Raw genomic sequence first — 15,169 nt, forward strand, 5'->3', positions numbered from 1 at the left:
GTGGCATAGCAATGCCTTTAACACATTGAAATACCTCTACATTGTCCAAAATAAATAAACCAATCAATTGCAGGCTTGCATAAGTGAAACATACTTCAACAGCTTTTCTAGCCCAATCCAGTCTTAGAGCAGGTCCAGCTCTTCTTCAGCCACTCTTGACAGATATGTGTATAACCTGGTTTGTACAGGGTCCAAGAATGACTCTTCACAGCTCACCAGACAACCTACTCGAATGCTTCTCTGCCCAAGGCATTAGGCATTTTTTTTATTAGTATCTTAATTATAACCTCTGTGTTGCAATTTACACACATTCTTGTCCCATTTACTGAGGACAAGAGGAAAAAACCCCTTCCTTTCCCCCACAGAAAATGTATTCAAAGAATCACACACCTCACTTTAGTCTTTCCATTGTTAACATAAAGACCTTCAAAGACCTGACATTGTGACTTACAATGATATTTGTTTCTCTCTTCTGGACTCTTCCCCCATTTCTCTCTTCAACTGTGATGCTCAAAACTGGATGTAAAGAGCAAGCAACTGTACCTTGTTTTAGCAAAGCTTCATCTAACCAAGCACTATCTCCAATAGTCTTCAATAGCAAATAGTTAGGGAATAAGTTTAGGACTAGACAAATATGTAATACCTCACTGGAAAATACAACCTACTTAAACTCTGGTAGTTTACTGCTGAAGGATTTTCTTGACCGAGAATACTTCCTCTGTTTCTTGCTTAACAATGATTTTTTAATTTAATTTGTCCTGTAATTCCCTCTAGGTTCCTCCATTATGAAAACCAAGTAGCATCAGAAGAACAATGAAAAAAGTTTCCTCCGGCTCCACTGTGATATCCCTCTTGTAGTGGAAGAAGCCCTTGCCTAGGTAAATTTCCTCACAGAGAAGCCCTTTCACAACTGGGGTCATCACTGCTTCCCCTCCCTGCACCTTTTCAGCTTAACAACATCTTTTTTGCTTCTTTTTGAGTTATGACTATGACCAGAACTGCACATGGCATTCCAGGAATGGATGGGAACATTGTAAGTTTTGCTTTCCTCTGTTTTTCTAACACTTCTTAGGATTCAGTTTACTATTTCTGACCACTGACATTTCCACAGAACAATCATTATAACCCCAAGAGCTCATTCATGTGCCATGACAGACAGCTCAGAAAAAAATACATGTAAAATTATGATTCTCCCTTCAGATGTATTTTGTTAGATTTATCTCCATGCAATTTTACCTGACATTTTACCACTTCACTGCTCAGTACAAGGACCCTCAACAATCCTGTGCTGTTGTCCTTCATGTGCTCTCAGGGATTTAGCCTCATCTCTCAACCCGGGCACCTTGCTATGCACCTCCTTTTCCAGAGCAGTTACACACATGCTGAGCAGCATGATAAGGCTCCATCAGCAACCGCCTCTGCAAACCCATCACAGCCACGTCCTCTCCTCTTCCTGTTCTGCTGTTTGCTCAAGGGTAAGAAAAAGACAGTCACGTGGGCAGTTTATTTTTGTTGAGACGCTTTTCAGGGACTTTATTAAATGCCATTTGTAAATGCAATTAAACGACATCAATCCAGACTCCCTTGCCCACATGCTCACTGGTCCCTTCCAAGAGCTCCAACAGATTTTAGATTCATGATTCTTCTGCAAAAACTCTGCTGTCTCTTCCTCAGTATATCACGTTCCATCATGTGCCTTCAATTCTGTTCTTCAGAACAGTTTCTACTCAGTTGGCTGGCACAGACATCAGGCCTACTCACAACAACAAACATAATTACTCTGTGGATTATCACAGTTTTTGTGAAGTACATGGTAGGGGGCACAAGAGCTATAACAAACTGTACTGTCCCTCAGCTGAGCAAAGCTTGCGAAAGCCAAGATAATTTCCAGATGTCTCAGTATCACAAGATACAAAGATAGCGGTAATGTCCACCTTAACTATGTCTGTATCTTCTCTTTTTTTGACTAAAAAAATACAATATAGAAGGAAAGACTCGATAAGCTTATTTTTCCAGGGAAAAGTCTGAAAGGGACAAAACCATAAAATTGATATAGGAGCCTGCATTCAGCAAGCATCCTGACTGTGGGTAACACAAAGATAGACTACAGACAGAAAGCATCACATAAGCAGCAACACTATTCAAAGAAAGGACTGATATAAAAAGGATTGATGGAGAGTCATCTGACACCCCACCATCCCAAAAAATGCTGTCATGTAGTGTTACAAAACAATTTTGTTCCAGGGCACGTAAAAAGAGGAGACACTAGTGATAAACCATCCTTTTAGCAACACACTTAAGATGCACTCCATTTGTTACCCAGTCATAAACTAATGTGATGTTCACTGAATCTGAGGAGCACAAGAACTTAACTGACCATCATTCAAATCCAATCAGTGCATCTATTTCAGAGTACAATGAAGAATTCATCAGTTAATCTATTTAGACTTCATTTCCAAATTTAAACATAAAAAAATTTCAGTGTGTTTATTATATAATATTTAACAGCATGCATATTGTTATATATAAGAGGAGTCAGAGCATATCTTGCTTTGGAAATCATGCACTGGAAAATAATAGTCACGTTCATTTTGCCATAAAAGCAACCAAATCTTATGATGCTAGAGGCTTGCCTGGTCCAGTACCCCATCACTGACAGTGATCGACAGCAAGCGCTTAGAGAAGACTACAAGACAAGAGGCAATCATGGAGATACTTCCTCAGAATATTTCCTCAGCCTGCAATGATCCGTACTCCCACAGCTTCCTAAGTTTGTAATTCATAACGGTATATTTGATAGCCTGTGATGAATTTCATCTTCCTAGAATGTGTCCAACAGATTTCAAATCCATGTACAGTACTTAGATCCACAGTGTCCCGCAGGAAGAAGTTCCATATTCTGTGTGAAGCTGCAGGTTCTTGTGCCTATCCCTGTCAAACTGAGCCAAATTAGTTCCTTATCCTTACAGCCAAGGAGTGCAATTAGCTCTTTACATATGTTTTCCACGCCAGACCCTTTTGAAATCTTGGGCAAATACCCCTTGATCTGACAATGTGCCACTTTTCATTTTGTCAGCCGATCTGCAATCCTGTCTACCAACACTTCAATCTTAAAACCAAAAAAAAAACCCCAAAACAAAAAATACCTCACACAACCCCAAAATCAAACAAAAAAAAAAAAAAAAAGCCCCCTCTCCTGAGTTAATACAGACACAAAGCAATGATACAGCGTTTTTGTTACTGCTCTATCTGCCCCAACTACCTCTTTCACTTTTTCTCCATCCATAAGTTTCACAGATCCTCCGGTATCCTTCTTTCCTCTTGATGCATGAAAAAAAACTTACTAGCTTTTATGGCTGCACCTTCATCGTATCTTCTCCTTGTTAATATTCAGATGAACCTTCTACACCTACATTAACAGCTCCTTTATTTATGTCCTACCACCCCCACTGGGTGCTTCCCAGTGTCTCCCCATCCCTGTGTCAGAGAACACCATGTATACTTCCTTCATATCACCTGCTTTCCTCTGCAGCCAGCCTCCCACAGCCAGTCTGTTCCTCTACCAAAACTTGTGCTTAGTTCCCTCTCTCACTTCACAGGTTTCAAATCATTCTTATTCCTTCCCCCATGAGATATTTCAAAGACTACTAACTCAGTGAAAAATGACAAGCTCTGGCCTCTCACACCCTCCTTTCCCTACAAATACCTAGCTTCATTTTCCTCACTATAACCATTACTGATGCTTTCAACCTGCTGCTTCTATCCCCCACTGGGGGCTGCCATGATTTTTTCTCTTCTCTCCTCTGCAACACCTATCCTTTGATGTCTTCCCTTCCAAAAGAACACTTACTTTGTTTCAGCATGCTGCTTCTCTGGGACAGATGCCTACTTTGTTTTTGAAAGAACACCTGGCATGCTGTGGCATAAACAGACAAGTAACTGTAGATCTGGTATCGAGACTGCAGCAATGTTGACACACAACAGACCCAGGGAGGCTGTCTTATGACGACCCATAGTGAGACCTGGATAATATAGGATCTTAAAAGTCACTAATGATCAAGAAGGCCACCCAAAGCCTTACCTTCTCACACCACGCAGCCTTTCGGTGAGTCACAAGCTTATGCAGTTGGTCATGGAGTGTTGTTAGGTCTCTGGATAATCTGTCAATTTGCGCAGTCAGACTGTCAGCCCAGGGGCAGCACGAGGTCACCTTTGGCAGCTCACTTCCCTCTACATGAGTGTCCTGGGACTCACACATATTTCCCTCTTCAGCCATATTATCTAACACAGTTTCCTAGAGGAAAAGCAATAAAAGTAACTCTTCATCAGAAGCAGAAATGGTATGTCCCCCATCTTCCTGGTAATTCATAAGTAGAAATTCGCCATTGCCATCTCAGTATACAATTGCTCCACAATTTCAGAGTTATTTTAAGAGATAACCTCCTCAGCTCACTTTAACATATTTCTAAGTTAGCAGAAAACTTATGCTGCTAACCTAGCTTATTTTAGAAAGCACTGAATACTGTGAGATACTCTTCACTGCACTAAAGCATGAAGTAACACTCATGGGACAGAGATCATTACTGAGGAAGCTCTAAATATGCTCCTTCCCCTCAAACTCTGAGGTTGGATGCATTTCTATGGTGTTTTGAAACGACCAGGAAGGAGGTACATGCTTACGCTGTTCAGGACAGCCCCATCTGGTACATGGCACAGCGAGCTATAACACCCATGAGATCACCTGTGCCCATGTAAAACTGCAAGTTGAAGAAGGCCAAGAGATCGCTGCTCCAGGCTCTGTCAGCTCTGCTTTGACCATGAGCACCTAGCTGGTTCTATAATTAATTCTGCAGCTGCCTTCAGAGATAACAACTGTTATTTGAAATACTAAAAAAAAACCAACCAATAACTTCAGAGTCCTTGAAATGCATGCATCTGTATACACTGTGCACACAGATTATGCAGAAACACAATTTTCAAGCCAGGGTAGCACAGCATAACTAAAGGACCCAGGCCTCTTCACTCAAAGAGTATTAAATATTTATTTCCATATCATTATCAAGAAGATATTAAATAGGAGAGGTCATAATCTCTTCTAAGGACATAATTTACATTCAAAATGATCTTTAGAAATTGGAGGAGTGATGTCAAAACAGTGAGAGGAAATTCAGCAGTTGAGCAGCATGATCTACACACAGGCAAGGAAAAACCAAATGCATAATTACTGGTTCAGCAGCCACGCCTCTGGAAGAGACATCAGAAAACCAGAAGTCACCAATGCTGCACTGTTAAAGTCAAGCACTGTTTTAGAAATTATAAACACAAGTCTCCATGATAGAAGAGCTCTGACTATAACACTGATATACAGGGTGAGGCACCTGAAGTTAAACACAGACAAATGGGAGGGAAAGTCCCATATGAGAACAGCAACAGCCATCAGAAGTTTGATTGAATGGCCTACAAGGAGACATTGAGAGAACCAATTTTGTTAGCCTAGAAACAGGAACTGGGAACACAGTGACATGCTAACAGCCTTCACTTATATAAAAGATTGCTATAAAGAGGATGGGAATATTTTTATTCCCCTCACCCCCTCTTTCTCTCTCTTCTCTGCAGGTAGGTTAAAAACTCTGGCTTCACGCACAGCAAGAGATTTTTTGGCTCATACAAGAAAAAAATTTTTAGATAACTAACAATTGCAAAAGATATCCTACAAAACCTCCTTTCTTAGTAAGCATCAGAACTGCAAACTGGCACAAAGGAGCACTGACCCCAGCAGCTGATGTTGACCAAAGGCCCAGCTCATGACAACACATATTTTGGACACCCACAGGCTAACAAACTGCATGGAATAAAACAAGGCTTTTGTTGTTGTGGGGTCTGTTGTTTGTCTGGTGTTGGTTTTTTGTTGCTGTTGTTGTTAATTTGAAATTCACTGAATGACAGAACTTTAAAGAAACATTCCTGCAGTCACTACATTTGCTGTAATTATGTCTTGCTGTCACGCTCCTGCCTACAACCATCAGAAAGACCTAGCAGTAGCCATGCTAGCACCATCCCAGCCATCAGAGCAGCAGTGTAAACCATGGGTTAACTGGAAAGAGAAAACTACTGTATCTTCAAAGCACATCTCATTCCCTTATATCCTAGGAATAACCACCATCATCAGCAAAACAAAAGAATTCAGCCTATTGAATTATTGAGAAAGAAATGCTGGTTAGGTTTTTTGCAAGTATTTATTTAAGACTTAACTCCAGGAAGCACACTAACATTCACAATACTCCCCACACTGTTCAACATGTCAGAGACAAACATTTTGGTGGACACACTGAAATGCTGTAACATTTGCTGTTACGTTTTGCCTATTTGGAGTCAGGCTTATGCTAGCATTGATGCTTTCCAAATAACCATAAATGGTAGACATGTAAAGCAAAAAGCATGATAAAACTAATGCCAATTTGAATGGCTCTGCATTGGAAGTACCCTTCAAGACAGGTGATGCAATTTTACATTCTTCTTTGCTTTGCTTTTAGCGTAGAACAAGGCATATGGGCAATTAACAGTTTAACTGATTCTCAAAATTTTGTAAACTCATGTGGCTTAATGTGGTGCTCTGAAGAATTATTTTCAGCAGCTGTGAATGGGCAAAAGTCATAGAGAAAAGTGAGATGGATGGTACCGTTTACACTCACTTGAGAAATCTTAAGACGCACAAAGAAAGGCTTATTGATTTTCTTGTGATCATTCAACACAGTTCAAGGGGAAATCGACAATGTCAACACCATTTGCCTAGGAAAAATGAAGCTGTTTTCAATATCAGCTGCTTGCGAATTTAGTTGTTCTCAAGTCTGTAATAAAGCTTAGAGGCCCTCTTCTGAAAAGCCATTTAATTTTAAGAAAATATATGATTGCTGTGTTTAAAAAACATTAAAGAGATGAAGATCAGACATTTTCATTTGTGTTAACTATATGAAATTCTGCCACTCTGTTCTGCAATTCCTCAGCTTAGCTGAGTCTTATTGAAGAAAACAGAAGAATGAAGGCGAACTAAGGAAACATGCCTTACTTTACCAAAAGCTTTTTTCCTTTTTTTTTCATATGCTGTTGAACAGTTGGCTTGCAGCATTTATTTCTGTGAGAAGGGGCCTTTGGAAGTGGTCAGCTATGCTAGAATCAAGAAAGCTGCACCCATCAAAATCAGTGTGATTCATTACCATCCACTGCCAATAAACTGGTTCCAGTTGCTTCCACTCCAGAAAGGCTTCTAGTTGCATGGTTTCAGACTCCAGAAGCTGTAATAGCTAGAGAAAAGGAGACAAAGGAAAAAAAATCAGGTAACATTGATCACTTGTGAACTAAATGAAATGTGTATTTGGTCTGAAGAACAAAAAGTGTCAGTGGTATACAGGAAACATCATGTTCCTTCACATAAACACCGTAAAACCAGTTGCAGAAATATGATGTGAAACATTTTTCCCAGCATCTCTGATTTATTACTCACTTCAAATGTACAAACACCACCAGCTTTTATATACATAAATGTAAGTTTCCATATTGTTTTAAGGGATGAAAGAGCCATAATTCTGATATATTAAGGCCTAGATGCGTGGCCATCTTCAAATCTACATTTCCTGACTACCAAAATAAGCTATGTTTCTCCAAGAGAATTTTTTCATCTATCCATTCACTCACACATATCAAGGCTGTACGGTCTAAACACCTTCTCTTCCAGGCCATGTACAGCCTTCTCTCAGCTTGTTGGCTTTGCTCCCCTACCTATAGGAATCTCAGACCTCCAGTATCTCCCGTTCTCTCTGCCTTTCCCCCAAAACCTTTCAGCCTTATTCAGATCACTCAAACTGAGATGATCTCCAATGCTCTGAAATAGCATGAAAGAACTCCCTTTAAAAATGTTATGTATTTTATAAATTGTCTGATTTGCTGCATGAGAGATCCCTCCCTCTACCTAAGAGCATATAAAGTAGAGAGGTTATGTTCTAGGTGTACAAATTATAGTTTTTTCATAAACATATACATAACATGCCTGTATGCACACATGCATACGGGGAAAGAGACATCCCAAGACTAAATATTTCCATATAAGTAAAACGAAACTTCTTGGGAAAAATGACAGATGAACAAATTAGGTATAAATCAAGAGCTTACCAACCTTAACAATTTCAGTATTGGCCACATATTTGAAATGAACAATTTTAACACCAATCTGACAACAAAGGCAGTGTTTAAAATGACACATAACAGTATATAGTCTCAAGGAGAATAGTAAGGACCAGATCAATATCAGTTAAACCCACCTTATATAGACAACTATCTTCTGCTAGCTTTGTTGGGTTTAGTTCTTACTACATAACACGTAATTCAAGTAACTGCAAAGCATGAGTTGACTTTGCAATTTTATTCTGCAGATATAACTTTAAGTTAAAGAAATCCAAGAAGGGAATGCACTTTGCAAGACTAACTGCTGGAAATTATGAGCAGTTTGCTCTAAAACACTGCTGGATCCAAAATACAATTATTACACATTTGTTCACAGAACTAACACTTGGCATTATGCTTAATGACTCTGCTAGTTTCAAGCTCAGCTGGTATATGAAAAGTGGAAGAAAGGGTTTCTGTCCCCTTTCTTTTTCATAGGTATATCTGCAGCACAAATGGCTTACATTATGGGATCTGATCCTAGCAATAAAACCTAGCCAAAAGGTTGATTAAATATTCAGGCAACAGCTAAGTTACTTGATTTTAAAGTAGCTTTGTAATGTGGTCATGAGCTCTGTGTGATTGCAGTATGAATGTGCCGTGTGACAGCTGAAAAGGGCTGAAGGTTGCAATGGGAGCTTTTCATTTTAAGCCTTCAAAAACAAACAAAAAATCTTAGTAAAAGCATAGTCATCACTTTAGTTTTGAGTCTCACTAGAAAAGCTCCTGAATATTAAAAAAGCCATATGTCACTTGCTTTCATACCCCAACTGAAAGGAGATGATTCTGAAACTTCACCAAACCTGTAAATGATCTGTTGGAGTTAACTAACCTTACAGCAATCAAAGCTTTCTGAGCAGGCTCCTAACCTCAAACCTCTCAGGATATTTTGCAATTTTTCTTCTTTTTCATTTTCCCCCCCTCCAGCTGTTCCATTGATTACACAAAACTTGAACAGCTCATTTGAAAGCATTCATCTGACTCACCTACTCGTGGCATCCTCATCTTTCACTAAAGTGTTACCACCTTCTGAAATACCAGGCCAGCAAGTGTGTGCTAAATTGTTTCAGCCATAAATCAGCAATGGGGTGACTATACCACTCATCCTAGGAGGCCAGTTTTCAACCTAGTTGAAGGACTTGAAGCACTGTTCCTGGACACCAACATCCTCTGCCATCCTTTATATGGGCCTTGCAAGACTCTGATGTTATTGCAGCGTGGAAAATAAAGCAGAACACAATAAAAACTATGTATTACAAATATCCTTGAGATACCTCAGCAAAAACATAAAACCAAATAAATGTTCAAGGCAGGGACAGGGCAACAGATTGTATGCCTGCATGCCATTCATGTGGTCACAAGGTCAGTCTCCACATGACCTAGGGTGACAGGCTCTCACTACCTCCACTTATGAAATGAACATCTATCTGGATCAGTGAGTTTGAGGTTAATGGCGTACATTTTCTTAGGTCACTCATTGCAGTCACAGCACAGCCAGTATTTCAGCTGTATTTGCAACAGTGGAAACTAAAGCCCAAATTGTACCTCTGCATTTTCCCCAAATACTGCGCCTTTTCTCATTCGTTTAACATGAACAACAGTTTACTCAGAGATGCCTTTATATGTGATAAGCAGTTCCACTTCTGCTGCTACATAAACATCTAAAAAAGTAAGACAAATTTGCATACTGCAACTAAAGCTGCCTGCTCATTTTCAGTGACCTTAGGACCCAGATATTGTCACGCCTCCTAATGAAATTTAAAGACTAATATCTGCAGAAAAGCATTAATTTTGTCTCACGAACAAAGTGAAGCAGAAAGTCAAAAATGTGCCTCACATAGATATCTAAGTCATGCTTACGGATAACGCATGAAAATTGTCTTTCCCTCCTTCATTCTTCTGGAGGAAGTTATTGCTCTAAAATACTTACACTGACATAAAAAGTAATGACAAATTCAAATTGCTAATCTCTGTGGAGAAGCAATTCCATAATGAATGCTGAGAGCAAACACTTTGCAGTAACAACTTCTCTAAACCATTGTAAAGAAATCGTCACTGGTGCAAACAATTTGCAAGCAACAACTTTGCTACAGAGGCTAAACTGTGCTTAACGGAGCTGTTTCAGAGCAGGCTGCCAGGAAACCTCAGAGTGATGCAGAAGAATGCAAACTCTGTCAAGAACAAGCCTTGCTTCCTCTGACATGTGGCTGTGATCTCCAAAGCCAGACATTAAGCATCCAACACAGCTCATGGACCTCAGGAAACTTTGGGAACTTCAGCTGCAAAAGTCCTAGGTGACCACATCTTCTAAATGATTTTGGATACTCAACGAAAGGCCAAAGTTGAGTCCTCTATGGTATCCACAAACCTAACATGCATCAAAATCATTATTTGAACATATTTTTAATTACTTTTTATGTTGAGACAGCAATATCTTTCATATTATTTACTAGCATACTACTAAATTCATTAATGCCTGTAGACTGTTACAGAAATCAATATTTAATAGTTTGCAGCATAATGCATCCTTTTCATAAGCTCAGCTCCAGAGAGCTCCCCGCAATGAGTATTTAATCTCTGATGTCCCCAGATCATAATTCAAGTACCATATCATCGGCAAAAGTATTTTTAATCAAAAATTGCTCTGCCTAAATATTCAGAAAATCATCCTACTGTTAGACAAAAAACAGTCTTTCAGCAATAAATTATGTTTCTTGGCTCAGAGACAAAATACTGCTGACTCATCACCTATTCACGTATGACTGTAGATAGAAAACTTGCACTGGACTCCAGATCACCGCAAACCTCACTCTCAAGGCTTCAGACAGGCTTAGACAGGGGTGGCTTAGTGTGAAACCTTATATGGGGAAAGTATTGAGACTATTTCATATTTTCATTTGTTTGGTAGGAAATTACTTTATCCAACTAAAATTTTGGTAATCCAGATATAAGTTCTGAATATGTAACAACCAAAAAAATGCAAAGAAAGGAGTAAACACTCATGAAAAAGTTACACAGTTTACATTATCAGAAGTAAACCATAACTGGGGTTAAGGCTTTAGAGACCTACGCAAGTACCAGATGAAATAAAATAATTACAACACAGCTGCTATCAATACACAGCTCCCTTACGAAAAAAAACCAGCATTCCTTGACAAATGAGAGCCTCTTGGCAGGCTGGCTGTTAGGTGGGTGACATTTTGTTTCAAATGGCACATATTGACCAAATTGCACATTAGCAGAGATAAGTTTTGAGACCTCATCACAAAAAAAGCAGAGAAAATCTTGGTATCATAAACATCTCAGGCTGGGACAAAAAAGTAACACTGTAGGTGGACACGCTCAGTGCTCCAAGATTCAGCTCCACATTATGATTTATTCAGAAGCAAAGCTAGTTTAAGACATTCCCATATACCTCTTGAAGCCTGAAGCAAAAATAAATAGGCCTGAAAACTAGATAGTCACACTGGAGTAGTGTGAAGTACAAGCAGATGAAGAGCAAAACCCAATAGACCAATAAGCAGCCTTTAGCCACAAGGCAAATAAAGAACTAAAGTAATTTCTCTGCCTGTGAAATATCACTAAGGGTTGAGACACAGCAGGAGAAACATTCTGCCACCCAACCATCACAATGCAGGTGGATCAGAAAGGCTCCTCGATGACAAAAGTGCATGAAAACTTCTCCCACAAGCTATAGACCCCATAGGGACCTTTACTGAAACACTGGCAGGGATGGGGGAAGGTCCTCTGTAGCTCCAGAAGCAGGTATTTCTGTGTTTAGTGAGCATCATCTTTTCTGGAATTGTAATGATTTGGGTTTGGGGGTTTGGGGTTTGGTTTGGTTTGGTTTTGTTGGTGGGTGTTTTTGTGCTACAGACTGTAAGGGAAAGCAGGATTTGGATCTTTTGCTGAAGACAAAATACATAAAATACAAACCACATCAGCTTTGGGTGAAGGAGTGTAATTCCAGATGCTTGGATGTGTGCAAAACCTTCAAACACCTAAAACAAAATCTGTGACTTTTCCACTTGCCAACACCAGTTTTATACCACTGCAGCTTGAACTTCACTTGAGCTATCTCAGTTTTACATTGCTGAGAACAGGGAATCAAACCACCAGTTAAAAACTTAAGCGACAAAAATCATCATTATAAAACATAATTGCTATTTGCTAAGGGATTTAGAAAACAGCTGTTTAAAATGAAACTGAAAGAAAATGGAATTTAAAGCAAACAAAATGAGGCATTTGGAACATAAAAACTGTACCACAGCTTTCACATTGATAAGCAATGAACTGGGATGTACTAACAATGACATTCACTTGCCGAGCAACAGGTCAATGAATGCACCACTTTGCATTTTTCCCTGTAGAAATGGCACATATTAGAACAGGGAAAAAAGATCAGAAAAAAGAAGACTGAAGTGCAAGTTTTACACTTTAACAGCCAAGATCAAGACGTATGAGAATGGAAAAGGTAAACATTTTTTCGCCAAAGGTACCATCAATTTTGGGTGCTTAACTTGGCATACCTGAAGAGCCAGATTTTCAGGAAGTACTAAGTACCTTTAGCTGAATATATGCTCAATTATGCACATCCAGTAGGTACCAAAATAAAAATCACAATTTACTTCAGAGAAATCCCAGCCAGAGGATTTCAAAGGAAAGCACCAAATCGTATCACAGTACTGCCTTACAGCTGTTCATATTGTACCGCCAATCAGAACCTCCATGTAGCTGATGTCAAAAGAAGACCATTATTCATCTGCCTTTATTCACACTGTTTCCATACACAGAACAAAGTATAATCCATACTCAGATTTTTCCTCTCCTCCCCTCACCCCCCATACTTGCCCATTTTCCTATATTTTGAAAAGACCACAAAAACACACATAGAAATCAAGAGGAACAAGCAATTCCTGATTTGCTTTTTAAACTTATCTAAATTCAGAATTGATGCTATATTTCTAAACAGTAACAATATCCTGGTTTCCATGTGTTTACAAACTGGATGGTACTACATCATGGAGAAGTGCTAGTCATATGAAGAGCACTTCCTTTTCTTCAGGTGTGTGTAATGACTACTAATTTCAGCAGGGGAACTAACCCTCTAGGTTTTACCCTGCCCACTTTATTATCCCATCCATCCTTGCCACCAGCTTATTATATCCACCTACTGCGCCCTTTCTTGACATTCTCATTCGGCATTTGGCAGTGAAGAGACAAAAACAGTACCCTTACACCAAGCCAAAGAAAAGCCTGTATTGCAAACACCTACTAAGCCAAGGGGTTGGCCTTTTTTCTTCCCTTCAGATTTAGTACTTTCTCTTCAAAATATAGGGTTATGTAGCACAATTTGTACACAGGGATGTCTTAAAACTCATGTTGAGGGTTCGGGTTCATCTCTTCTCAACTGAGTACACCAAGAGGTTGCCAGTCCCAGCCACCATATGCAAGGCTCCCAAGCTTTCTTTTCCCTCAATGTCCGCTCCGTGCAAGAACAGGGCTTAGAGGCATACGGCAACTACCTTCCTGATGCAGACCTTCCCACAGATGCCTGCCAGTTCCCTGCCACCTTCTTTGCTCACTGGCCTGTAAGGACCAGGTGATCCTTAACCTAGGACTGGATGAGCAGTGACAAACAGGGCTTCCCAGTTCTGTTTTAAGGGATAGCTCGTCAAGGACAGAGCTGCATGGCTTCACCTGCACTCCAAGGGCACCATCAGATGGACATCACGGCTAGGACTGGCTTGTACAGCATCCACACCAACAGAAACCCAACCTCTGAGCACTAACAATTATAAATGTTAAATAAAATTGAGCTCTCACCCAAAGACAGAAAAAGAAACATGAAGAAGAATGTCATCCACCATTGTGAGACCCAACAGCACACATAATTATCACAGATTTCATTCTAGTGAAACAATGAATTTAAGAAGTTATTCGATATGGAGATTAGTCTAAGCTTGCCAACTTGATATGAATAGTTTCTCCCAATCTAGCTCTTCTTTGACAAGCCATCATAGCCTACCATGCATGCAGGTATTTCACACATTTTTAATATGCATTATTGACTAGAGAAACGACTAATTTAAAGTCTGCTACAGTCTCCCTTATGTCAATTAATTTCTCTTGCTAGGCTCTTAACACAGTCCTTTAAATTAGCAACAAACATATTTTACAAGAAGCACAAATTCGAAACCACTTGCAAAGCATGAGTAACAGCTGATTGTATAACTCTATTTCCTTGGCTATTTTAAAAAAGAAAAACTACCTGCCAGTAGAGCTAACACTATGGGCAAACTACACACAAAGTTTAATTTTACAAGGCTATAAAAAAAAACTTTACCTGTCTTCTCCCTATCTGAGCCACGTTCTCACCTCTGAAAAACACAGTTTACCTCAGCTTTCCAGCAACAGTTCAGTTGTGACCAAAACCATATGAATTTAACTCTAGTTTGCTTCTTTAACTAGCACGAGGCTAGAGAATGCAACAGTCCTGTTTTGCTTGACTTTCTGAATTGGTGTGTCTTTTTGATGCAGTTGTGAATGCAGGACAACAGAAGTTGCAGTGAGGGATCACAAGATCATCATAGCTCTGGGGCACTTCAGGAACAGCCTTCATCAATAGGTGTATTTTGGCACTAGAGTGACAAGCCTAAAGTCTCTTCCAAAAGAAACGGGTAACTGATTTCTCTTTTAGATGAAAACAACAGTAAAGACTCCACAAGCAAAGATGCTCTGCGCTCTCTAGTGGCTACTGTTAGCTTCAAGGCACAACTGAAGAGATGGATTATGAGTTCTAAAGCTCCTCACCTTAACATTTTTTCCCTGAGATTTAATTTGTTCCTTCAGGACCTAATTTCCCAGTTAAGATCCACTAGGCTGGACCACTGAAACCCTTTCAGACTCCATTACAAGAGAATGGCAGCAAGTAAGCAACTCTCAATCTGAA

At 39.6% G+C, this 15,169-nt stretch overlaps 1 protein-coding gene across 1 annotated transcript in view; it reads right to left on the reverse strand.

The window, feature by feature from the left end:
• The window catches only part of TEDC1 (tubulin epsilon and delta complex 1), a gene marked incomplete at both ends in the record, with an annotated part of 75,797 nt that overhangs the window by 20,219 nt on the left and 40,409 nt on the right, over positions 1 to 15,169 (reverse strand). Inside the window, 2 exons of the mRNA XM_080623985.1 lie at positions 4,082 to 4,294; positions 7,215 to 7,301. Coding sequence (XP_080480111.1) covers positions 4,082 to 4,294; positions 7,215 to 7,301 — 300 coding nt within the window. The remainder of the gene's footprint in view (positions 1 to 4,081; positions 4,295 to 7,214; positions 7,302 to 15,169) is intronic.

Source organism: Psittacula echo (genome assembly GCF_963264785.1).
Source record: "Psittacula echo genome assembly, chromosome: 7".
NCBI lineage: Eukaryota > Metazoa > Chordata > Aves > Psittaciformes > Psittacidae > Psittacula > Psittacula echo.